This window comes from Sceloporus undulatus, chromosome 4, assembly GCF_019175285.1.
Source record: "Sceloporus undulatus isolate JIND9_A2432 ecotype Alabama chromosome 4, SceUnd_v1.1, whole genome shotgun sequence".
In the NCBI taxonomy this organism is placed as follows: domain Eukaryota; kingdom Metazoa; phylum Chordata; class Lepidosauria; order Squamata; family Phrynosomatidae; genus Sceloporus; species Sceloporus undulatus.
In genome coordinates this window covers 42,655,546-42,680,604 of record NC_056525.1, presented here as the reverse complement: position 1 = coordinate 42,680,604, position 25,059 = coordinate 42,655,546, and the positions used below count along the sequence as shown (strand labels likewise).

Genomic DNA, 25,059 nt, shown 5'->3' with positions numbered 1-25,059 from the left:
ACTTTATCAAAAAAAGATTAGTTTGGCATGACTTGTTTCTGAGAAACCCATGTTGACGTTTTGTGATCACAGCATGCCTTTTAAAGTGTTTACAAACTGTTCCATGATCTGCTCTAGAATCTTTCCTGGTACTGCTGACTGGGCGGTCATTTTGTTTTTCATTTTTGAAGATGGAGACAACATTGCCCTCCTCCAGTCCGATGGGACTTCCCTGTTCTCCAAGAATTCTCAAGTATTATTGCCAGTGATTCTGAGATTACTTCTGCCAGTTCTTGTAGTACTCTTGAAATGTAGTTCATCTGGCTCTGGATACATGAATTCATTTGGAGTAACCAGATAGTCCCATACTACTACTACACCTATTCTGTGCTGCATTTCTGCCACTGCACCACCTACTCCATTGTTCCCAGGTTGAACACTGTGGCAAAGAATGTGTTGAGTAGTTCTGCCTTTTTTTCTCCCTTGTTAGCATTTTGCCATTCTTTCTCTTTAGGAACTTTAGACTTTAGAAGAGGAAGTATATTGTGTAAGAATTAAGACAACCGTTTGAAATAATATAGGTAAGTGATGATCTATGTATCCCTTATACACAGCTCAGTATTTTAGTACTCATTTCTTCTTAGGGCAAAATTAGGGAAAACATGGCTTCCCAGATGTTTGCACTGCAACTCCCATCCTTCTTCAACATTAGTTGTGCTGACTAGGGCTTCTGTGAGTTGCAATCCTTTAGTATTCAAGTGACACTATGGAAAAGCATTATGCCTAAATTTATGTAAACTCTGCATATGATATATTATCTAGGGTAACTGTCTCGAATGTGCCTTATTTGTACCAATTCCCTCCCCCCCCCCAAAAAAAAAAACTTGTTTTAATGAATGTATTTTTAAATGCTTTATGAGTGCCCCTGCTTAGTTTCTTAAAAAAATTAATCTATTTATAAAATGAGGCAAATGAAGTGGTGGTTAAGTCTTCCACAGTGTTTCACGCAATAAATACTGTAATAGGTTTCTGTGACACCACTTTCTGTGATGCCACATTCTGTTAGCTCAAGAGTGTGGTTGATTTCATTTTCAGAACCAAAATATTGTGTTTGAATAAAGTGCTAGGAAAATACAGCTTTCCACAAAAGGCATTAAAGACTAGTCCTACATAGACCCAAAGTAAACAACTGTGCATTGTGTAACAGAAGAACAATAATTTAGAAAATCTGTAGCTCTATCTTGTGTCTAATGAGGAAAAAAATACTGAGTACTGTTTGGGGGCTGTATTTTGTTCCATATGTACTGTATTACACCAATCTGAAGAAGAAAAAAATACGCTTCTGATAATCATGAAAGAAATTTAAAAGAAAATCCACAAAGTGCCCAATGTAAAATGTAGGTGAGTTATGTCTATTCTGGGTACCAAAACTATTTTGTTGGTTTCCATGCTTGATACATATATGGAAGAATATGATTGTACTGTAAATAATGAAGTGCCACTCTCTTAACAGAATCATGAAAAGTAAAAGGGGAGCTATACTCAAAGGAAGGCAATGGCAAACCTTCACTGAATAAACTTGCCATAAATAACTGTCAACTTGAAGGCACATAGCAACAACAGGAAGCTTACTCCAGACAATGGGAGTAGCTTAATCTGCAACTCAGTAAGGCACATAACATGTATGGCAATGAGGTGTCCAAGGCTCTTCCCCTAATAAATGGTGGCCAACACTTTCTTTTTTGTTTTTGTGCAGATTATCATCCATCCTTTTCCTTGAGTGAATAAACCAAGCAGCAATCTTAAGACATTTTAAAAAATCGGAATGTCCTTAGCTCATCTTTCGAGGGGGAGGCATAACATGGGGAAACAGCATTGCTAATTTGAGGATGGGACAGTATTTGAGGAGAGACTAGACTATATGAACATTAGTAGGATGATCCAGCATCATTTTCTTCTCTGCCAATCTATAGATACACAGGGAATCTGCAACAGGTTTATGCTCAACTGAAGGAGAGTTGTGAAGCCACTGCAAGAGGACTGCTGGTTATACCTGGATCCCATTGCACTCACAATGTCCACACAAGGGGAAACATGATACATTGTTTCCCCTTTGGTTTAAGAGAGGGCCCAAACTTCCAAGTCTCGGATGAGGAATTCCTCTTTGGGAGATAGCGCTTCATTGTTGAATGTCTCGCAAGGGTGACTTCCACCATGGTTCAGATCTCCATCTAGCCACAATCCAAATTTGCCGCTGGAGATAAGTGAAAAAACAGTGTATGAGGTGAAAAGTCTAAAACGTGGTCATCTAAACTTTAAAGAGTACAATGGGATTGGCTTATTTGTGTCATTGGGAGCAGTTTGCTCTGGAGGGATCTCACCACTGTCTACCTGCTCTGTTGCTTGGGCTGATTTAAGAGGAGCTGGTAGTGGATGGCACTAGCTTGTGCTGGGACCTGAATTAAATGGTTTCTTCCTACTTGAATTCTAGCCTTTATTCTCAAAGGCTTTACAATGGGCCTTCCAACTGTGTACATAACAGTTCATGATAGCTAAAAAACACCACTGTGGATGAGTCAAATAACCTCCCTGGGGTAGGGCTTCCTGGTTTTCAAAATAGCAATAAGGGACTGTCAAAATTCCTGATGTGTAGTGGGACGGCACGGCACAGCAGAGGATCGACCCCTCCTAAATACACTTCTGATGGTTGTTCCCAAAGCTCAGGAAAGTGTCTGTGTTTTTGGACTACATCTTCCAGAATTATCTAGTCTGTGTGGGTTGGGGATTCTGGACATTATATTCCAAAAACTCCAAACTCTCTGAAGCGCTACTCTTTGAAACCCAAAATCACATCTGCCAGGGCTGCTCCCAACTGAAACTTCCTCCCACAACTGTCAGGGAGTGGGGTGGGGTAGGAATCAAATGGAGGTCACTTGGAAGCAGTGGGTACAATCCTGCATGGCTCAGAGTAGTGTAGTAGTTATGCACCCAGAACTATACATTGAACCATTTACCACCACCCCTGACTTACGATAGAGCTGTTGAAACCCCACATACATAGCCTTTCATCCCTGGGGTGGGATGGGGGGCGGGTAGATTGCAGAAGCATCTGGTTATGTCCCCATAGCCAGACACAAAAAATACACACCTGTTGAAATTTGTGAAGGTCATCCACAGGTCTCAGTGGCTGATATAATCATTTGGTGTCCAGCTACAGGGACATAGCCAGAAACTTCTACAATTCCCCCTCCCCTATTCCATACCAAGGGACTTTGGTGGCCACACAGGTAGGAAGGGAATACCAACCTCTTCAGCAAACAAAAATAGATATATAAAGGTGCAAAATTAATTTACATCTGAGTATACACACACATGCCACTAACAGGATGCTAGCTAGTGAATGGGGCAAAAAACCCCAGCAGTGATGTAAGTGGAAGCTAAAAGTAGGCAACTCTGTCTCTTCACTTAATGCACTGCTAGGAAAGGAACAGGTTGCTCTTGCTGAGGCCTGAACCACAACTTTCAGAGGGCTTTTGAAATTAGACTGGGGACTGAAAATTGCCCACTCCTGCATTATGCAGAAGTGATGATTTGAAAAGTGATCTAGATAGAAAAAACTTTCCACTGTTTGTATCATGGCCCCCATTTTCAGAAGAATGTTCAGGACCACATTTTAATTTTACAAATTAAAGCAATTACAAAGTTGTGATGTATGCCAGCCACATTTTGGAACTGAACACAGATAGGGACACAAAGGAACACAGACTGTGGAGACTTCCTTGTAACTTAGGTTAACTTTTTGGGGCTGGTGAAATATTTCACCAGCTCAATAAGAAGGTTTTTGGCCCCAAAAAGAGCCAATGTGATCGATCTTCCATACAAATCTGTATATTGGGATACCATTATGCCAGAGGAGAGACTTAGGGAGCTGGGCATGTTTAGCCTGAAGAAGAGACAGTTAAGAGGTGATACCATAGCCCTATATAAGTATTTGAAGAGGTGTCATATTGGGGATGTAGCAAGATTGTTTTGTGCTGCTCCAGAGAACAGTACATGGAGCAATTGATTCAAGCTACAGGAAAAGAGATCTCACCTAAACATTAGGAGGAACCTCCTGACAGTAAGGGCTGTTCAACAGTGGAACAGTATGGGTCTGTTCCCCTGTCTCTTGGGAAGCAGTCTTTTCCTCTATCTCTTGACTGCCATTTTCACCCTCTCCTGTGAGTGGTCACTGAATACTTTATGGGTACAACAAGCAGAAGCAGGACTCTGTTATAATTCCTCCTTGTGCTGGAGATTGCTTGCATCAGGGTGATGGGTGCCATCTGCTTTCCAACAGATGGGGCCAGACACCTATTTTTCATAGCTACTGCCCAGTAACTAGGGATGGGGGACTTTCATAGTCCCTATGTAGCCTCAAATCTAGGCGCTATGTAGGGATCATGAATACATAATAATCACAAGTGCATAACTAGGTTATGCATCTGTAACTGCCATAAAGGATTCTGGATTTATGTCTAGCACACACTCCTTTTCCCACAGTTTAGCTATCTTTCACAGTACACACCTGCCTCCACCAACTGCCAAGGCATCTGCGTCTCCTTTCATGAAGAAGGTATTTTTGCCAGTCCATTTAAATACCTGGTTCACAAGGAAGGAAAACAAATGCATGAGATAAGCTTCTTAAGAATAAATGGCACAGCTCTACAGTTGAAGGAAACAATCATGGCGTGTTCTAGTATTTGTTTGAAGGTCTCCATAACTTGGTTTAACTGGCAATTTTTACTGTACATCATACTAGCATTTCTTCAACACTATCGGCATTCTGTACACACACAAAGCCAGGAATAGGAAATCTCCACCAGTTGGGCAGAATGCAGCCTGTGGATGTTTCCCATCTGACCTAAAAGTTTCTTTGCTGTTATCTCAGATTAGTGATAGGAAATAATAGGACACTGAAATGCTGTTGTCATATAGCAGGAGCCATACTTTGCAAAATTGGTGAGACTGTGCTCTTAGGGCTTACACCTGAGCATATTTGCAGGAAATGTAATTGTATTTTGTATACTTGGTAGGGAAATGTTCAAATGCCTAACAACTACATCTGGCCTCACCTTGTATCCTTTGTTTCACCTTACTCAGATCCTTCCCAAATTGGGAAATTTGGTGGTAAGACCATAAATGCTTCCTCATCCCTACGTTATATTCCCACAAAGCAATAAATAATAATCTGATTCAGAAGCCAGATGAACATTCAGAGTAGACGAGTTTCAAGGCATCCATAAGTTCTTACACAACAATCATTCAGAAGTATGTGCTATTAAAATCAGGTAGGTTTATTCCCAGGAAAGTTTATACAGGTTTGCAGCCTTGTTCTATGATTAGAATGGCTACCTTACTACAGTATTTGCTCCCATCTATTTCAATCACAGTTACTTCCATATTATAGGTTGAGGATCCCTTGTCCAGAATTCTGAAATCATCCAAAATTGTCCACTTGGGTGGCTCAGATAGTGACACCTTTGCTTTCTGATGGTTCAGTATACATAAACTTTGTTTCATGCACAGAATTATTAAAATATTATGTACAAAATTACCTTCAGGCTATCTGTATAACATGTATAAAACATAAATGAATTTCATGTTTAGATTTGGGTCCCATCTCCAAGATATCTCATTATCTGTAAGCAGATATTCCAAAATCCAAAACATTTCAGGTCCTAAACATTTTGGATAAGGAAGACTCAACCTGTACCCCTTTGTTATCCTTTTGTACACAGTGGTTTGAGAAGTGGGTGCGCTGAGTTAGCAATATCACATTTTTACAACTGAGTATTTTCTAAATTTACCTTCACTGTTTTTTAAAACCAATTCTTCATTATTTTTTCTGTGTGATCAAATATAATTTGTACCGCTCCTCTCCAGTATGGCCAACCAAAGTACTATTTTGCAGCCCTGTTCATTTAAAGAAGTACTTCCTCTCCATAGGTCCTGCTTTCTGTAGACACTGAGCTGAGGGAACCGGAGCCCATTCACACTACACAGAAGTACCACTATGATTCAGGTTTAACTGCTATGGCTGCATCCTATGGAGTTCTCTAGTTTGTAGTCCGATGAGGTGCCAGAGGTCTTCACTGTAAGAGATTTCTAAATACTCCACCCTGAATTGCAAACCCTAAACTGCAAATTAAGATATAATTATCATATATCTTCTATGAGGGTCAGTGTGGTGTAGTGGTTTGAGCTTTGGACTAGGACACAGGTAGACCAAGGTTTGAATTCTGGCTCAGCCATGGAAACCCACTGGGTGATCATGAGCAAGTCATATTCTCTCAGCCTCAGGGGATGGCAATGGCAAACCCCCTCTGAAGAAATCTTGTCAAGAAAACTCCATGATAGGTTTCCCTTAGGGTCACCATAAGCAGGAAACAACTTGAAGGCACCCAACAACAATGGTCTTACAATTGCGTAGTGTGAAGGGGTCTCTCATGCCAAGTATTTTGTTAACTCCCTCTGGATTAGCCATTTCAAATTGTCTAGCGTCTGTTTATTTCCATGAGAGATTGAAGGAAGGTTTCTTCAGAACTGATTTATGCGATTTTTTAATTACAAAAATTACTTTTTCTTTAAAGCAGTAGGATATTAACCAAGGTTTCCCCTCTCCATGGGGAGAAAAACAAAATTATTGGGAGATGTTAGTAATGGGGACATTTTGAAGGTTTTCATATTACTCTCCCACCAAAGGTGAAAGAATGGAAATGAACAGACTGAATGTGTGAGCAAAAAACTTAAGACTGCAAACTTTTAAAACAGACTTAGAGTAAGGTTCATTTAACTTAATGCACTTACTTTGAGTAGATATTTACTGAGTCAAGCAGTATTATATTTCTAAAGATCTATTAGTGGGTAAGCATAGTAGGATCTTAGCCACAGAAAAGAGAGCTCTGTTGGATACCACAGAGATACATTAAAGTACTACAATGAATTATGTGGTGCAGTGGTTTCAGTGTTGAACTATGACTCTGGAGACCAGGGTTTGATTCTCAGCACCCAGCCAGGTGAGCTTTGGCAGGTCACACTCTCTCAGCCTCAGAGGAAGGCAAAGGCAACCCCCTCTAAACAAATCTTGCCAAGAAAACCTAATGGGGAGTTGCCTTGGGGTTACCATAAGTTGAAAATGATTTAAAGGCACCCAACACAACAACAACAATTCTTAATGTATCAATCTACACCCAACTGGGGGAAAGGAATGCTTCCGCAACACCTGATGGGCGCTAATATGGAATCACCTGATGTCTGTAAAGATGCTCTAGTACATCTGTTGCCAAATAGTGTTGCAGAGCCCAACAGTGACACATGGGTTCTTTATGGCTGGGCCAGTCTGCTATCATGATAAGTGACTGGCTAACAAAAGTGATAAAACTGTGTTCACTCCTGGTGAATACACTGCAGCAAACCCCCACCCTTAGAAGAATGACATGGTTTTGGTCACCTTTAGTTGTGGAGTGAAAGAGAAGAGAAAGTTTTCTCCATTGCCATAGAAGCAGCTGCTGACATGAATGGCTGTAGAAGAAAAGGTACCAAATATCTGAAAAAGATTCAAAACAGAGAGATGTTTCAAATGGCAGGAAAGCATGCATAGAAAGTGAGCCATTTAACCTTGAGTGTCAATACATTCCTGTTGCTATTCTTGGCCTAGGTTGCCACAGAAGTCATAGGAAGTCCCTTCTGAGCTCCAGTGCAAACCTGGGAATTTCAAGAATAAAGTGGACTCTTGGCCATCAAACAGTCAAGATCATCAGGCAGGAAAATACATATCTTTTAGTCTGTGGTTGCTCTATTTAAGTCTGGAACTCACTTCCTAGAAAGGCTAGACTGACTGTCCTCCTGACTATCCTTTCATAGGCAGATGAATTTTTTTTCTTTCAGTAGGCCCTCAAGGACTTTCTGTTCATGGGGAAAGGACCTTTAATAATGTGCTGTACTGTCTGCAGTTGTTTCTCCCTTTTAAAGGACTATACTTTATTTCTAGGGGTAGTTTACATTTTAACTTTTGTATGATGTGCACTTTTAGCTGTATTGGTTTTAACTTTTGTATGCCATATTGGGTTTGCAAAAAGTTCAGGCAAAATGATCACAGCTTACAAAAGTTATTCCTTTGGCCAGTCACCTTGCTGACAAAGGGATTCTGGAAGTTGTAGTCTCCAAAAGTAAAAATTACATGCTCTGAAAATTATGGTTTAAGAGTGCAGAGCCTGTTATCTATTGGCCCAGGCTCAAGTGTGAGATGACCTGAAAATATTTTTAAGTTACTACAGATCAACAACTTATATGTTGCTCATGAGGATGGGAGCTTGCACAACAGATCATTGCAACCTACTGTATTCTCCAAAGGGTTAAGTGTACTGAACTCTGGCAGTTGGGTCTTTTGGGATGGCCAAGATCAGGAACCTTCTACAAGAGTTGCAAGATTTCACTGTCCATTTTGTCTGTGGAATAATTACCATTCTCCTTTCACATGGCCATCAAAATTGTATAAGAAACAGTTGTGATTGGCTGTCCTTTGATTTCCCCCCCTACTTACCTGGCCATCAGTATCTCTGATAACCAACAGCACAGGTGAAGTCAAGTTGTTCATGCTTCGATACATAGACTTCAGGCTAAATCCATCCCGTGCGGTACAGTAGACGAGGTTCCATGGGTGTCCAGTCAATCGTGGGGGCAGGTGTGGTGCAAGCTAAAGAGGCCATATAGAGAAGGTCAGCCTTTCTTTATCCTCTTGATAGTCTACCTACTCCATAGAGCAGAGTGAACAACTGCTCGCAGGTCTGAGGGCTAATTTTCTTCCCCTGCAACCTGCTGAGAATTGGCTGGACTGCAAAAATGCAAAACTGCCAAACTAAAACCATTCTGAAAGCTGCCCTGAGCTATGGAGCAGAAGAGATAAAATAAGTAAGCTGTGATAGACTGGTAGGTCCAAAGCAGGCTGGATACTTCTGGTTTGGGGAATAATGTTAAATCATTCAGGTAAATTTACTAAAAGGTAAACTGTTGCTTATGGAAGCTTCCAGTAGAGGAAATTCACTTCTTTATTACCACAAAAGGTATAATCTGGAGATACGGAGGGTCACAAGAGTCCCAGAACCACAGTTTGCCCACCCCTGCCTTGGTCCTACTGATCTGTCACAGGTTACTCCACTCATTTAATCTCTTCTGCTCCATAGCAAGGGGTATGTCTTATATATAGCCCCTGTCATTGGCAAGGCTGGCCATTTCATTTGGCAGAGTAAGGAACTATCTCAGGCAGTATATACCAAAAAATACAGAATGGATAAGCCTGTATGAGGTACAGTATATGACCTGACCTGTGCCTTTTAATCTACTCTTTGTAGAACAGGGAAGACACTGTCCTGTCATTAGTACCACTGAGCGGCAGGATCTGGTGCCATCTTGTCCTTTACCTCAGGCTGCAAAATATTTAGGCTGTAGTTCTCCTTCACAACCTTACCAGCTTCCTGATGCTGTTTATCTGTAAGTGAACATTAAGTCTTTTATAAATCTGTTTCTATCCTGCCAGACACTTATCTATCTGGTTGCTAAGGGACAGATTGTCAACAAAAGAACCACTGGCAAAGTGAAATTTGTAGAAATAAAGGGTTCATCCAGGGGAGTCCCCAGGAGAGAAGCAAAGTACAGTGAGCCCTTGGTATCTGCTGGGCTTTGGTTCCAGGACCCCCCATGGATACCAAAATCTATGGATGTTCAAATACCATTAAATACAGTGGCACAGTAAAATGGTGTCCCTCATGTAAAATGAAAAAATCAAGGCTTGCTTTTTGGAATTTATTTTAAAAATATTTTCAAGTCTTGGATGTTTGAATCCATGGATAAAAAATTCGTGGATATGGAGGGCTCACAGTACTAAACCTCAACATGAAACTTTCCCCAGCTAGGCGCATTTTTCCAAGGAGCCATGGATTCACCTTCTGTATTTCTTCTAAGCGCATGATGTTGCTTTGGCCATTCAGCACAGGCTGATGAAATTCTTCTGTGAACAAGCCTGGGTCATCTGTGCTTATCCTGACAGGGTCCTCCTGTTCATCTGCATCTTCTGGCTCTAGAGAGAGTGCTTCCTCCAGCAGGCTTGGCTAGGGTAAGGATGCACATTGTTAACTGGGAAAATAATTGGGTAGAAAATACTTTTTTCCTACTTGGGCCACAGGAGTATTTCCCAATATAAAGAAAAGTATTTTACCCAGTGGTAGGGAGCTTCAGGTTTTGAGGCCCAAAGTGTAGCTATGTGGGACGGCATTGCTCTCTCACATAAGAATTCTGCTCCATCAAATGAAATATGTGGATTTGCAGATGACTACTCGAAGAACTACAGTTACAGGTAAGCAACCTGTCTTTCCTTCAATATGCAAATTTCTAGCATTGCTAACTTAAAACTTCAATTAAACATTTAGATATACAGTCTAGGCACCCAGAGAAAAGATGAACCATCATGTAAATAGATACACTTTGCTATGGAGATTTCTTTCTTAGAATACAATCTTTTCCTTTACAAATACTCTCTCGTGTTCCTCTCTCGTGCAGGCAAAATTATCAAGGGAATGCAAACACGGCAAACATATGAGTTCTGCCTGTGAATGATTTATAATAATAATAATAATAATAATACTTTTATTTCTATCCCACTTTTTGTTAAAACAATCAAAGCGTCTTACAAGAGTTAAAATACATCCATATATACAACATATTCCCCCCCTTATAAGACAATTAAACAATATAGAATTTAAAAAATTTAATGTCTCTCTTTCTAACAGTGCTAGAAATTTGGGACCTGAAGGAAAATTTCATGGGGGAGTGTAATTGTCTCTTGAGCCCCTTTTTCCTATTACTACCTGCGCTGGATGGGATCTCCAGAGATCAGGTTGCCACCCCTTCCATTGATTTGAATTCTCACTTTTTGGCAATGTAATGGGATGTTGCTGGGATTCCACTGGCACTTCCCATCTCTGATAGACTTTTCCTTCCCTCCCTCAACCCTGGGGAAAGGCTAAACCGGGCAAAGGCACATGAAAGAGGAACATGAGAGAATATTTGTAAAGGAAAAGATTTTATTGTTGTGTGCCTTCAAATTATTTCCAAATTATGGCGACTCTAAGGCAACCTGTCACAGGATATTTTTGGCAAGTTTCTTCAAAGGGGATTTGCCATGGGCATCCTCTGGGGCTGAGACAGTGAGATTTGCCAAGGGTCACCCAGTGGGTTTCTGAGGCTGACCTGGGATTTGAAACCTGATCTCCAGAGTCTAATGCTCAAACCACTACACCATGCTGGCTCTTGACTATGGACTGACACCTTTTAAAAATAACCGGTCATTTCATAATTTTAACACAATACAGACCAGATGCAAGATTCAGAGACTTTCTAGAACAAAATTACATAGAAATAAAGTATGTTGCAATCTAGCAAAATCACTTGATAATGGCATTACAACATTAAAGTGCTATATTTTTCTTAAGGGTCTCTTTTGTATTACACAATTGTAGCATTTTGATGCCACTTTAACTGCCATGGCTGCATCCCACAGAGACCTGGGATTTGTAGAGGCAATAGAGCTCTCTGGAAGATATTTCTAAATCTCTCCACTAAACTGCAAATCCCAAGATTGCACAGGATAAAGTCAAAGTGGTTACTAAAGGGATGTAATTGTGCAGCATGAAAAAGACTGACTATTTGCATGTGTACTCCATCCAATTAATGTCTAGAAAAATATGAGAAGATACCTTAAGATCCCACCAAAAACCCTGTGTCAGGGGATCTGGGTTATGTGCACACATGCAGGAAATATGTGCTTTAAAAATAAAGCAGGGGACCACAAGAGGGCTGCTATCCCTATCTGCTTTTACTGTTCCCACCCAAAATGCAGGAGAGAAGAATGAAAATTCACAAAACCAAGGCAGGATTGGGAAAACTGATAGGCTAAGAAGTCCATGGTGGGATAGGTTTGTGGGATACCTTGTCTTGGCATAAGAGAAAAGGGAATATTACTATTGGACCACAGCTCCTAGAATTCCCAGTCAGTAAGATCAATACATCTTGGCTGAGGATTTTGAAGTTGTAGTCCAAGCATAACTTTTTCAGGCTTTAAAGGGAAAGGGTCAACCTTACTTTGAAAGCACAGTGATGTTGGGAGGAAACAGACCCACACACATTCAAACAGAGAGTCTGTGATATCAGCACTGTCCTTTGCCCTCTATTTGCCTTATCAATATAATATTTCCTTTTGCTTCTTCAGTTTCACAGTTTTCCTCTTATTTGCTGAAACAACCAGAGCAGGGATATACACCATCCAGTTTTGTAGCTACTCTGTAGCTATATGACTTTAAAAGCAATTAACAAGGACTGTTATAAATTTCCCTACATTAACTTAGTCAATGTATAGGCAGTGAATAATTATTCATCCCAACATACTGTCATGAGCTTATAGGCAGCTGCTGCAGACTGGATGCAAAATGCATAGAGCCCTCAATCAAATCACTTCTTCCTTCCCATAAAATTAACTTCCCAGAGAATTAAATCCTCCTTATGCAAACAGTACACTAGGATCATGTTTAGGATTTGTTGTTGTCCTGGTTATCTGGAGCATGGAACGTTACTTTCAATAAGTGATTTGTTCTGGTTATAGTTACAAGGGCCCAAAACTAGTTAGCTGCCATTATAGTTGCCTTTTAAAGTAACATTTAAAAAAGTAACTTTTATGTTTAGCTGTTACTTTCAATTGTTGTTGCTGTTGTTTTTGTGGCCTTCAAGTCGTTTCTGACTTAGGGAGATATTAAGGCAACCCTATCATGGGATCTTCCTGGCAAGTTTCTTCAGAGAGGGTTTGCCTTTACCTTCCTCTGAGGCTGAGAGCATATGACTTGCCCAAGGTCACCCAGTGGGTTTCCATGGCCAAGTCGGGATTTGAACTCTGGTCTCCAAAGTCCAACACTCAAACCACTACACCATATGGGCTCTCACCTTTTTAAAAAAAAACTATCTAACTACAAGAGACTACTGTTTCCCTTTGAACTAAAACATTCTCTTTCTGCACCTTGTCTTCACTTCAACACACACAATGCAACATAGGGCAGTAGCCAGCATTTGAACTATGCAATATTACTCCTCTGCTTTTTAGTGAGACTACATCCTTATAAAAGATAAAATAAAATAAAAGTAAATACAAAGTTACAGTTTCACTGCAACAGGAGTGATGCTACCCCACATTAACTTCCCATTGCAATGTTAAAATTCTTATCATTAAAAATTAATTAATTATTAATAACTCCTGCAATTTGGTTTAGTCATCTACAGTCCGGTTCAGGTGCCATAAATTCTACTATATGACCTTTCACACTTAACAGTTATAGCACCATGATTCCACTATAACAGTTCAACAGTCCACTTTAGCAGTCAAAGTAGAATCATAATGCTATAACTGCATAATGTGAAAGGGACCTAGGATTAGTATTCCTGTGTAGGCTGTGGCAGCATGGATAAAACATCATCTCACAAGGTGTGAACACAGTGACAGTTAGATTTTACAGTGTCTGAATGTAGTCTGGAACTCTGCAAACAAATAATAAGAATAATACTATTCTGTCAGAAAAAAACATGTCTATCTCTGATGGAACTTGTGAGGTTTTGTCTAGTAAGAACTCCACTGACAGTGCTAGGCAGGGACTATGGTGTGCCCTATACTAGAAGAGACCCATCCCATCCCATTTGTTTTTCTCTCTGTAGTCTTCTCATATATCCTTTACCTGTTCCATAGTGAACTAGAATTGTACTGTCCACGCAGTAGTGACAAGATATGTGTGGACAATGTAATCGTTATTTAGTTTAATCACTAGGTGCAGGGCTCAGCTGGATCTAGGTGGAGTCAGTAGTTTGCTGATGCTGTTTTGACTTGTTTTAAGAGAGATAATAAATGTCTTGTCTACCTTTTTGACCTTTTTGTCCTCTAAGCCCTCCATGGTAAAAGATGCATATTTATTTGCAGGCCTCAACTATTTAAAACAATGGTGCAATACAACATAAAACTGTATCATTAAAAGATATGGATTGCTGCACTGCTGGGAGATTGGACATGGTTGCTCTGGGGTACCTGCCAGTCCTATGATTCTGTGAGTCTACATATTTAATTAAAATTAAATGAAAATACAGATGGTTAAATCTAAGATTAGTCCTACTTAGGGAGGCCTACTGAAATGAATGGAACTTGCTAGTCACAAATTCCATTGATTTTAACCATTAATTTAGCTCAGAGGCAGAACCCTTAAATAAAACAGCCTTTTTAGAAAGTCCATTTAGCAGGGGAAATCTGGAAAAGAAATGTCTTCACTAAACAGTTATATCTAGAGGCAGGACAATTCTCACTTCAGTGTCCCACAGAATTGCTGCAGCCACTAAGAAAGCTCTCCCACTTGTTTCCAATCAAATGTATTTCAGCCCTAGGTAGCACACAGAAAGGGCAACTCTTGATTTTAAATGGTCTGAGTGTTGGGCTATGGCTCTGGAAACCAAGGTTTGATTCCAATCTCAGCCATAAAATCCACTGGGAGACCTTGGGCAAGTCACATGGTCTCAGCCTCAGAGGAAAGCAATGGAAAAATCTGCTCTGAATAAATCTTGCCAAGAAAACCCTGTGATAGGTTCGCCTTAGGCTCACCATAAGTCAAGTCACAAATGACCTCAAGGCACACAACAACAAAGGTTGGTATGGGAGTAGCTGATCTCTCAGGTATGCTGGACCAAGGCATTCTTACTGATCAGAACAGTCACTTTTCTGCTTAAAAAGTGTGGACAGAACTGAGTATGGAGAAACCAAATGGTTTCCAATCAGAAAAGGGGCCAGGCAAAGCTGAATACAATCACCCTATTTATTCAATCTCTATGCAGAAAATATACACAGAGCAGGATTAGACTAAGAGGCAGGAGGAGTGAAAATCAGAGATAGGCGCATTAACAACCTAAGATATACAGATGACACAATACTACTTGAAGGCGGGATACAGATCACCCAAAAAGGGAAGTCTCCTGGCACCTCCTTTTCTGCCGGTGGGAAGCCACAGCAGATAAACCACGTGGTTTCCTGCCGGCAAAGAAGAACCTGCAAAAAGTGTCCGTCGCGTCAAAATGGTGGGGCCCGTGTGTACAGGGCGCTGCCATTTTGATGTACGGAATATGTATTAGGGTTGCGGAAAGTCTGTAAGTGACGCCCCGAGGCAACCCTAGCACGTATTCTTTACGTGCTTAAAGGCCCACCTGTACTGGGCTGAAGAAACCAACAAAGACCTGGAGCAATTTTTGAAGAGAGTCAAGATGGAAAGTGCTGAACATCAAGAAATAAAAAAATAATGACTATAGAAGACCCACAAGAAATCATCCTAGATAGCAAGAAAATTGAAGTAGCAAAAGAGTCTCCACACCTTGGATCAAACATTAATCAGAATGGAGGCTACTGTCAAGAAATTAGGAGAAGCCTATGACTGGGAAGGGCAGCTATGAAAGAACTGGATATAATCCTAAAGGAGCAAAGATGTAACTCTGAATATTAAAGGGCAGATTGTCCAAGCCATCGTATTCTCCATCACAATGGATGGATGTGAGAGCTGGACAGGGAAGAAAGCAAATAGGGATAAAATCAATCTATTTGAGATGTGGTGTTGGAGAAGAGTGCTGAGGACTCTGTGGATGAACAAGAAGACGAACAAATGGGTTCTAGAACAGATCAAGCCCAAACTACCCTTGAAAGCCAGAATGACTAAACTGAGGCTGTCTTACTTTGGCTACATCATGAGAAACCATGACTCATTGGCAAAGACAATGCTGCTAGAAAAGGTAGAGGGTAGTAGAAAGAGAGGAAGACCACATGCTAGATGGTTTGACTAAGTCAGAGAGACCACAGGCCTGATCCTGCAGGACATGAATAGAGCAGTGGAGGATAGGGAGGGAGTCTTGGAGAAGTTTCATGCACAGGAGCACCCTGAGTTGAAATTAACTTGAGGGCGGTTAACAACAACAATGAAAGTCCTTTCCATAAATATACTAAATATTGCCGAATATGTTTGCGATGCAGCTAGTCCTTACTAACCACAACCAAATCAACAGTCAGATTAAACATGTGTTGCTTTTAAAAAATAAACTGAATGGTTAGTCAGTCTTCTCATAAATACATTTGCTTACAGGCGCTCTCAGGTGCCAGTGCAAGACAAGCTATTGCATAGTAAATGAATAGTTTGACCAGCAAACAAGCAAGACACTTCTGCAACAATGCATGAGTAGGAAGTTAAACAATCTCAAATAGTAATAATAGTGATAGCAACAACAACAAAAGTCCAAGTCTGTCACCTGGTCCAGAGATGAAGGTTATTCAGAAGCACAGCTTTTATCAAGTTGGTAAGACTTAAGCAAGTCCAATGGTGTCTACCATCCATATGTCTACCATCCAAAGACCAGATTTGCTAAATAAGGAGAGGCTCATCACCAGACAGCTGGCCCTCAGATGGTTAACTGGTTTCACAACTGTAAACACAATGGGCCCTGAACAGACAGCCCAAAATACAGCTGCTTCAGGACACTTTGGAAGTGTGCTGTTTAAATGATGCATGCATCCTAAGAGGCTGGAAGCTGTGCCAAAGCCACGGTCCAGTCCTAAGGACTGGAGCGCAGCTTTGGCACAGCTTCTGGCTTCTTAAGATGCATTTGTCATTTAAACAGCACACTTCAGAGTTTCATGAAGCAGCTTTATTTTGGCTTGTCTGTTTGGGCCCGATGATTACATTAAGCAGTGGCAGAAATACCCATACAGACAAAATCACAAATCTTCATGGCATCCAAGGTGTTGCTATTATTACTTTCCAGATCAAATGACACTTCCAAGTAGTGTACAATAAATAACAAATTATTTTTAAAAACCGTGTTAAGAGATCTTAAACACAAGCAATGAAATTTAAAAAAACCATTAATACTTAATTATAACCACAATTCATCAAAGACATAAAACAAAATGGTTAAAATGCCCCCCCCCCAAAAAAAAACAGCTAAAAAAGGAAAAAGTATAGCTGTGGTTGAGGGCAGGTAAAGATGAAAGCATTGCCCTCCATCAGAATTCAATCCTCTCCCCCTTAAATTTTTCTTTCATTCCCAGATATATAACATTGCAGTAACTTAAAAATTCATTCGAATATTTAGAAGGTATAGTTTAGGCATCCAAAGAAAAGGGGCAGGGAAAGTTAAAATGGGAATGTGGATGCAGCAAATATGAGAATTCTAAATATGAATGACTTTCCAATGCAGGAAATTTGGGGACTGTGGGAAAATTTCATTTGGCAGGCAGAATTTCTATTTGGGAGCAGTGCCCTCATTTTGCCTTCTTCCAATTGGCTTATTTATTTATGGAACTTATACTCTGCTTTTCTCATGGTATAGGATCCAAGGCAGCCCCCATCTGGGTAGGCCATGTGTGAAATATGGAGGGCTACAATTGAAGACAAAACATTGCTTTGTGGGGAATAATAATATATCAATGGGCTCTGCACTACCATGTTGAAATGTGGAATGCTGCTCTTTCAGATTACAGACTGTTAAATTACCTACCCCTTGTAGTTTTCAGCACCTTCCGCCTGCCCCACAGCCATTATTCTGTGGCCACTGAACATACTCAGTCCCTATTGTGATGTTTTAAAAGTTCCTTTATTTAGATTGTCCCACCTATAACATATTGGTTGCACTTTTGCACACCTCTAATTTCCCAAAAGACTATTGACATCTGCACTTTGTGCATGAGTCTTTGGATTTTATCACACAAGGAAAATTGGGGGTTTAAACAGTGAATATCCCATGAAAATCACATGGTCGCAATTAAGATTTTCACACACATCGTAATTAAAGAGTCATTATCCTGGGAATAACCAGGGAAAAATCAGCAACAAATATTTCACAGGGAAATTCTGTGAATGATGTATTGCTGGTTATTCCCTGGCTATTCTCGGGATAATGACTCTTTAATCACGATGTGTGTGAAAATCTTAATTGTGATCATGTGATTTTCCACAAGATATTCACTATTTAACCCCCACCCCCACCCCGATTTCCCCCCATGTGATAAACTCCTTTGGCTGCTTAGGCAACAGTACTCACAATCTGAACATAGGAAATATTAGGACAGATACTTATGAACTGAAAGAAAAATCCTGAATTCTAATATTGCACATTCTACACAGAGAAAAGCTGGCTTTTATAAGCTGCATTTGTCAATTTATTGCCTGGTTGTTGCCTACTTGCTCCAAGTTTGTTTTGTTTTTGTGGAGGGGAAATAAGTTGTTCTTTCTTCTAAATAAACTTCTAAATAAAGAAAGTTGTAGTCAGTTGTTCCCTAAGCTCAGCCTCTTGTTTTTGCATCTGAAATTTCACCAGCCCTTGCTCACATACTCCTGACAACGGCTAGATACCTGCTTAAAAAGAAAAAACAAACAAACTGAGCTTCTCAAAATGATTATAGAAGAGATTTGCCTTACCATACAGCAGCTTGTCACATATACTTTCCTGTAACTCATACCTAATTATTATATAGGCAATTTTCTTTTGGAATGGAACCAACTACCCATGAATCACAGCTTCTGCTTTAGCTCTAGCCCACACTGATCCTGACACATTTCTTTGCCCCCTCTCTCACCTTCTACACTGTTCAGTTTAGGTCTGTTTCTCTTGTTTCTAGACTGCTTCAATTTGAGGTTGCTTCCAAGGATTATTCTGTTTCCATAAGGAATTCATGTAATGGACCCTTGGTCACATATAATTGCAGATAGTTTCAGGAAGGCACACAAAAGACAGGAGGAGGAACTGGTAGCATTAGCTCAACCTTAAAGTTTCTATTCTTCCTTCTCCCATTTCCAAACCAGAAATCCTCTACTTCTTACCAGAAGAATGTAGCCACCACGATGTGGAGTTTTCATCCTCTCTGTGGTCCTCCAAAGTGAGGCCAGAACAGCCGGGCTCTTCTTCCCTGACAGCGAGGAAGGAGGAGAATGGAAAGCAGGTGTTTGCCAATAGCCTTTAGAGAACACTCCTCTGTAAACACTGCGTGTTTTATTGCTTCTCTGCAAGCGGGCTCTCTTATTGCTGTACAGCTGCTGTCACCTGAAACAAAGCAAAGCCTTCCATTCAGAACATTATCCATTTCTGCCTCTTATAAATCCTATATAAAAATCCAGTATGTACTTCCTATAGAAATCTCCATCTTTAGCCATCTTTAAATATCTGAAAGGATGTCATGTAAGTGAGCTTGTTTGCTGCTATTTCAGAAACTAGAGCATGAACCATTGGATTCAAATCACAAGAAAAAAAGATTCCACTTAAACATTAGGTAGAACTTCCTGAGGGTAAGAGCTCTTTGTGGAATAGACTTCCTCAGATTCTGTGCCTTTGGTGCATTATAAGCAGAGGATGGATGGCCACCTCTCAGGAGCACTTTAACAGTGTATTCCTGCACGGCAGCAAATGAATTAGAGGGCAACAAATGAATTAGCCTTGTGGGCCATCTCATCCAACCCTAAGATTTTATGAGAACCTAAAACAAGTACAGGTGGAGGAAGCAAAAAAGGACCCCGCTCTTGAACAGATCTGAATAAAGCTCAGGACAGTTAATTCTGGGACTACAGGTCCCAGAATCTCCCAACCAGCATGACAGTAGAATTTGGAAAAATAACTACATCACTCAGAATCCCCCAGGCAGCAGAAATGTTGCCAGTATTGATGGAAGATGCTAGGAGTTTCAGTGAAAAACTAACTTTTCTTAGCCCAGTCCTAACAAACCACGGCAGCTCTTTGCTAGCTACATGTACACCGGGCCTTTCACATTTGCTAGGATTAGGGGCACAGGACTCTTGTGGAAGTGGAAAAACCACTAATAAAAAATAATATTTTTTGAACCTGAGAGAACACCTATTTAGGAATCTCTCAGTCCTCCAGAAATTGACTGACCATAGAATTGTGTTGGAGGACCTACAAATGCCTAAAGAAATGTTTTCTCTAGGAATCTCTAGGTCTTCCATCACAACTCTTATGTGAACAATCAGCAGAATTGTGCTGCAGGACCTAGAGATTCCTAGAGAGAACATATTATTCAAATTGGTGACTAAGCAAATCAGCAAAAGTCAAAGCCGCAAATATGGAAGGCTGATTTTAATTTCCAGTAAGATGCGTTGACAATGTAGAGAGAGTCTTGCAAGAGTAGATTAATGTCCTATGGATCATTCTGTGGCAATGTTAAAGCAGCAAACCACCCATTCTTCACATTCGTATCGTACCCTTTTTCTAAGGGCATATATGAGAGTTTCTGAGGGTATATATTGTGCTTTTAAATTCTCATGACAACCCTGGGAGAAAGATTCAGTTGAGAGTATGTGGCTGATGCATGTTCACCTGCAAAGCTTTATATGTGAGTAGGTATTTGATGAAAACCCAGGTCTCCCTCATTCTAGTTCAAATCAATAGATCACCATAAAACATTAGATCACCCTGGCTTCTCCTTGAATGTGTTGCCACAACATGGACTGCCACATGCTAATATGCACTCAGCATTCTTAATGTGCATTCTTCAGCATTCTTTTCAAAATTCAGCTCTAGTGAGAAATCTACCTTTGGAGTTAACGTCATGATAGAGGCAAGCTTATATAGCTGCGGCCTGATACAGTATTTTTTTAAAAAGAAAAAACCCTGAACTAGGAGAATTTAAAGCAGAGATATACATGGAGCAGACACTTAACATGTCCTTACCTGTCATTTCTGCACTACAAAGTACACACACAAACCCACCTTTCTCCAGTGTAGTTTAGATATTATTTTTGCATGCAAAAACACCTGATATTAGTTTCTGGCATCTCTAGACAGAGATGGAGAAAACCCTAGAAAGCCACTGCCAGTCAATGTGTGAAACACTGACCTAGATAAACCAACAGTCTGAAGTTTTTATGTGCTAAGTGGCCTGTCTTTTCCTTGCACTTTTGCTAAAGATGTATACTCTGAACATGTTCACTCTGTTTCCTGCAGCTGCATTGTATGTGTTTCTAAACCCAGGGACAGGAGTCAGTTGAAAGATAGTGCCTAGACCCATAGGCACATTCTGGACGGGCCCTATAGGGTGCTGTCATTACGCGCGAGGGGCGGTGCTTCCTGACGCGCCTTGCCCCTCACGCGTAACGACTACGTCAAAATGGCGGCACCGCATACAGATGGGCGCTGCCATTTTGACGTCGTGGACGCGCAGTGTCCGGACGTCATGCACCAGAAGTGGTGCTGCGAGTGCACGCCTCGCACCTTGCGGCACCTCTTCTGGGGCCCAGAAAGAAGCGCCATTTTGGCACTTCTTTGTTGCTGAGCCCGGGAACCGCACGGTTTGGCTGCTGTGGTTCCCGGACGCAGCAACCGGCAGCGGCACGAGACTGCCCGTTTTGGGCGGTCTGTAACGCTCCTAAGATTACTTAAGAGATCTTTAACAGGATGTCTCTTTCTAATGAGGTGAGGCAATTGCTTACTAAGGAGAGGAACTCTTAAGTGATAGCACCTCAGCTGTGAAATACACCTGGAGAGATATACCTGGCACATATGTTGCAGGAGTGCAAGATTCCTGCTGCCCACCCAGTTAAGTGGTTGTGGCTTGTGGAGAGTTAAACTAGTTGAAATGTTAATGGCAACTGGTGCATCTACTATCCTCTAAATACTTTTTAAAGGTAAGCTGCATTGGACTAAATGGTTGTTGTTACTTGGTGTTAAGTCATCTTCAACTTGTGGTGATCCAATGAATGAGAGTCTTCCAAGACACCCTGTTATTAACAGCCCTGTTAAGTTCTTGTAAACCCATTATGTAGGTAGAGAGATGGATAATATTGCATTTTAAGGCTGCAATAATATGTATTTAGTTCCTCTTGTTTTTAAGTGCCTTCAAGTCAATTAACCCTATGGTGACTCTGTGCTGGGCTTTTCTTGGAAAGATTTATTCACAGGTGGTTGACCATTGCCTTCCTCTGAGGCTGAGAGAGTGTGACCTGGCAAAGGTCACTCAGTGGATTTCCATGGCTGAGTGGGGATTTGAACACTGGTCTCCTGAGGTCCTAGTCCAACATTTAAACCAAGCAGGCTCTCATAATGGTGCTTACTTCTAATTTAACATGCATAGGGTTGTGCTGTAAATTAAATTGCTATTTAAAGTAAATATATATATATATATTTTAAAAACCCTTTATTTCCTAAACTACCATGATTGAGCTTTTTCTCTGCCACACCTATGATCAAGATGTGATGATCATGAAACACAATATTTTTTTCCATAAACAAAAGAGCAGACATCTGCCTTTCAGGCACAATTGTACTAAATTTAGAGAACAGCATAACAAAGAAGAGCAAAAGCTAACAAAAAGCCCCTATATACATAGATCCTGTGACAAGACAATTCTACATGAAGCTATGATCCCTCCCAGGCTGCCCTTAAAGCCATCCTTGAGCATTTCCCAGAAGACTGAGGGCATCTTTGATCCACTATTGCTCCAAAGTTGAGGAGCACAAACATCTTTCCCCCTGTATCTTTAAACTAGAAATCTGAAGTGTAACCAGTTAGAGCCAACTATCAATAGGCATGTGAATCAAGGGCAACTGGGGAAAAATTCATTATTTCTAAGACAAGAGGTAAGGCAAGAACTTTAACACACATCACAGACCAACAACGAGGGCAGTGAAGAGAATTATTATTATTATTATTAACCTTTATTTATAAAGCGCAGTAAATTTACACAGCGCTGTACATACAATCTTTTTAATTGGACGGTTCCCTGCCCTCAGGCTTACAATCTAGAATGCAAAACAGTGCCTCCATGACCCCATTCCAGAGAAATGGTCCAAAATGGAATATTTGAGCTACATCACTGATTGTCCAATATAATTCAACATAGGGACCAGTAGAGTCTCTCCCCCACCTCCCGAAAAAAAAAGTGTGGTCTCACAACTCCTAAAGGGAAATTGGATCTTTTCTTGCTGCAAAGAGGCATTCATCATTTTCCTTTACCCAGTTACAGCCAGTCCTTACCAGAAGGGTAAGGGCCCAGTACATATAAAACCTTGCCTATCCTAGGAGTGTCTGCACATCCTTGTTCTGTACAAATTAAAGGTATCCATTACTGCAAACAGGGGGCACAGTTAGAGCTTTCCAGAATAGATTATCCAGAATGGTTTACAGTGATTTTTCTCAAAAAATGTCATGAAAATTGTTCAGAATCAGCTATTGGGTGGTCTACATTCTTCTCTCATGGCCAGAACATAGTAGCAATGACTCTGCCAGACAACTGTGAGAAGATACAACCTTGGCAGAGAAAAATTCCTCTTTTCCTGTCAGCATTAATATAGAGTAGTTACTCATATGTGCAATAGTCTGTGTTCAAGTGGACTTGTTCCACATTTACTGCCACTATTACTCTAGTCACTGTCCCAGTCTTTTCATCACCAGTAGCTCCCTAGTCAACCATTGGGCTAGTTTGGTTCCAATTCATGGGAGAAGATGCTCAGGAGAAATTGTTTTCAGTGCTCTGGTTATTTGCTCATTCCTAGGATCAAGCAGAGTTTCAAAAGAATTATCTTCTGAGGCAACAAAAAGTCCCTTAAAATACATCAGAGGACCACCCAGTTCAGTCAGACTCCATGTGTCTTAAGCCTCCAGCTGTCTTAATGAGCCCCACTCCACCATTGCAGAAGCTGTGTGAGTTGCAGTGAGCCTTAACCCCACCAATGGTCTCTCTATGACGATGGCACTATGGAGAGTCACTCTATAATAAGTTCACCATGATGTATCCCATCACAGGCAACAGGTCCAGAATGTATCCTGCAACCTGAATGGGGTCAGATATCACTTGACACATACCTATGATTGCCATGGAGAAAATGAAGTTTTAAGCCATTTGTGACAAGGCAGGGTTGATGGTGAAGTCCCACAGCACAAGAAGCCAAAGAGACTCCAGCATCATACCTGTGACCAGTTTTGCTAGTTCAAGAAAGAAGATGATGGAGCAGTAGAGTGGTTGTTACACAAACAATTTTCTTTTCTGTCCTAAACACCCACCTTCAGATAAACATGCTGAAACACACTCAGGAACACACTCCTTCATGTGAGGTGAATGAAGTCATGACAGACCACTGCAGTTTCACCTTCCCATCTGCCAGGTGTTGTCTGCTACTGTAGAAAGAATGGCAAAGGGGATACATTCTACATAAAAATATTATTCTTTTTTCCATGTCTAGAAAAGAGAGCCACTGTTCCCAACACATCCTTCACTTTCTATATAGGCTTTCCTTCCAAAGACTATGGACCTTATCACACTGCTTAAATAACTTGGCTTACCTCTTCTGAATTGAAGTGTAATTGGGACTGCAGCTGAGTCCTATTGCAAGGATTTTGCCACCGAAGCCACCAGGCAACTCCAGCTCGGCTGCAGCCCAGATCCTCGGCACGCTTCGGCGGCAATTTTTTTAAGTTGGAAAGCTCCCAGTTTCGAAATTAGGCTCTTGAAGCATGCCTGGGGCCCGGGCTGCAGCCGGGCTGTAGTCGCCCAGCAGCTTCAGTAGCAAAATCCTTGTGATAGGACCCTGCTGCAGTCCGAATTACACTTTAATTCAAAAGAGGTAAGCCAGGTTATTTAAGTGGTGTGATAAGGTCCTAGATGTTGTCCCCACTTTCTCCTTTTACTGTCCAAACTAAAGGGCCAGCTGCAGAACTTCATGTTATTGCAAGAAGGTGCGCAGAACAACATAAGCACTCAGATACCATGACTTATTTACAAGATACTCACATTGATTTGAACAGGGTACTTAGGAGAATTCTTCCGAAGGACACCTGAGAAAGGCCTATAAAGAGCATCAGTCAGTGTTTAAAGTTTAATGCAGTCAGTTTGTTTAAAGTTGAGTTGAAGAAACCCCTACACATCCTTGGAAACCATGACTAATGATATGATCTTACTCCTGTGGAAAGATATCTCTGAATAGTTA

The 25,059-nt window shown here is 40.8% G+C and overlaps 1 protein-coding gene across 1 annotated transcript; it reads right to left on the bottom strand.

Annotated features, from left to right (window-relative positions):
* Positions 1 to 1,176: 1,176 nt before the first annotated feature.
* On the bottom strand, positions 1,177 to 24,251 carry TLDC2 (TBC/LysM-associated domain containing 2). Its single transcript, XM_042464267.1, is given in 8 exon segments — positions 1,177 to 2,233; positions 4,547 to 4,620; positions 7,472 to 7,567; positions 8,564 to 8,716; positions 9,963 to 10,127; positions 18,951 to 19,052; positions 19,055 to 19,170; positions 24,137 to 24,251. Coding segments are annotated over 8 exon segments (888 nt in total). The 5' UTR covers positions 24,183 to 24,251; the 3' UTR covers positions 1,177 to 2,097.
* Positions 24,252 to 25,059: the final 808 nt, after the last annotated feature.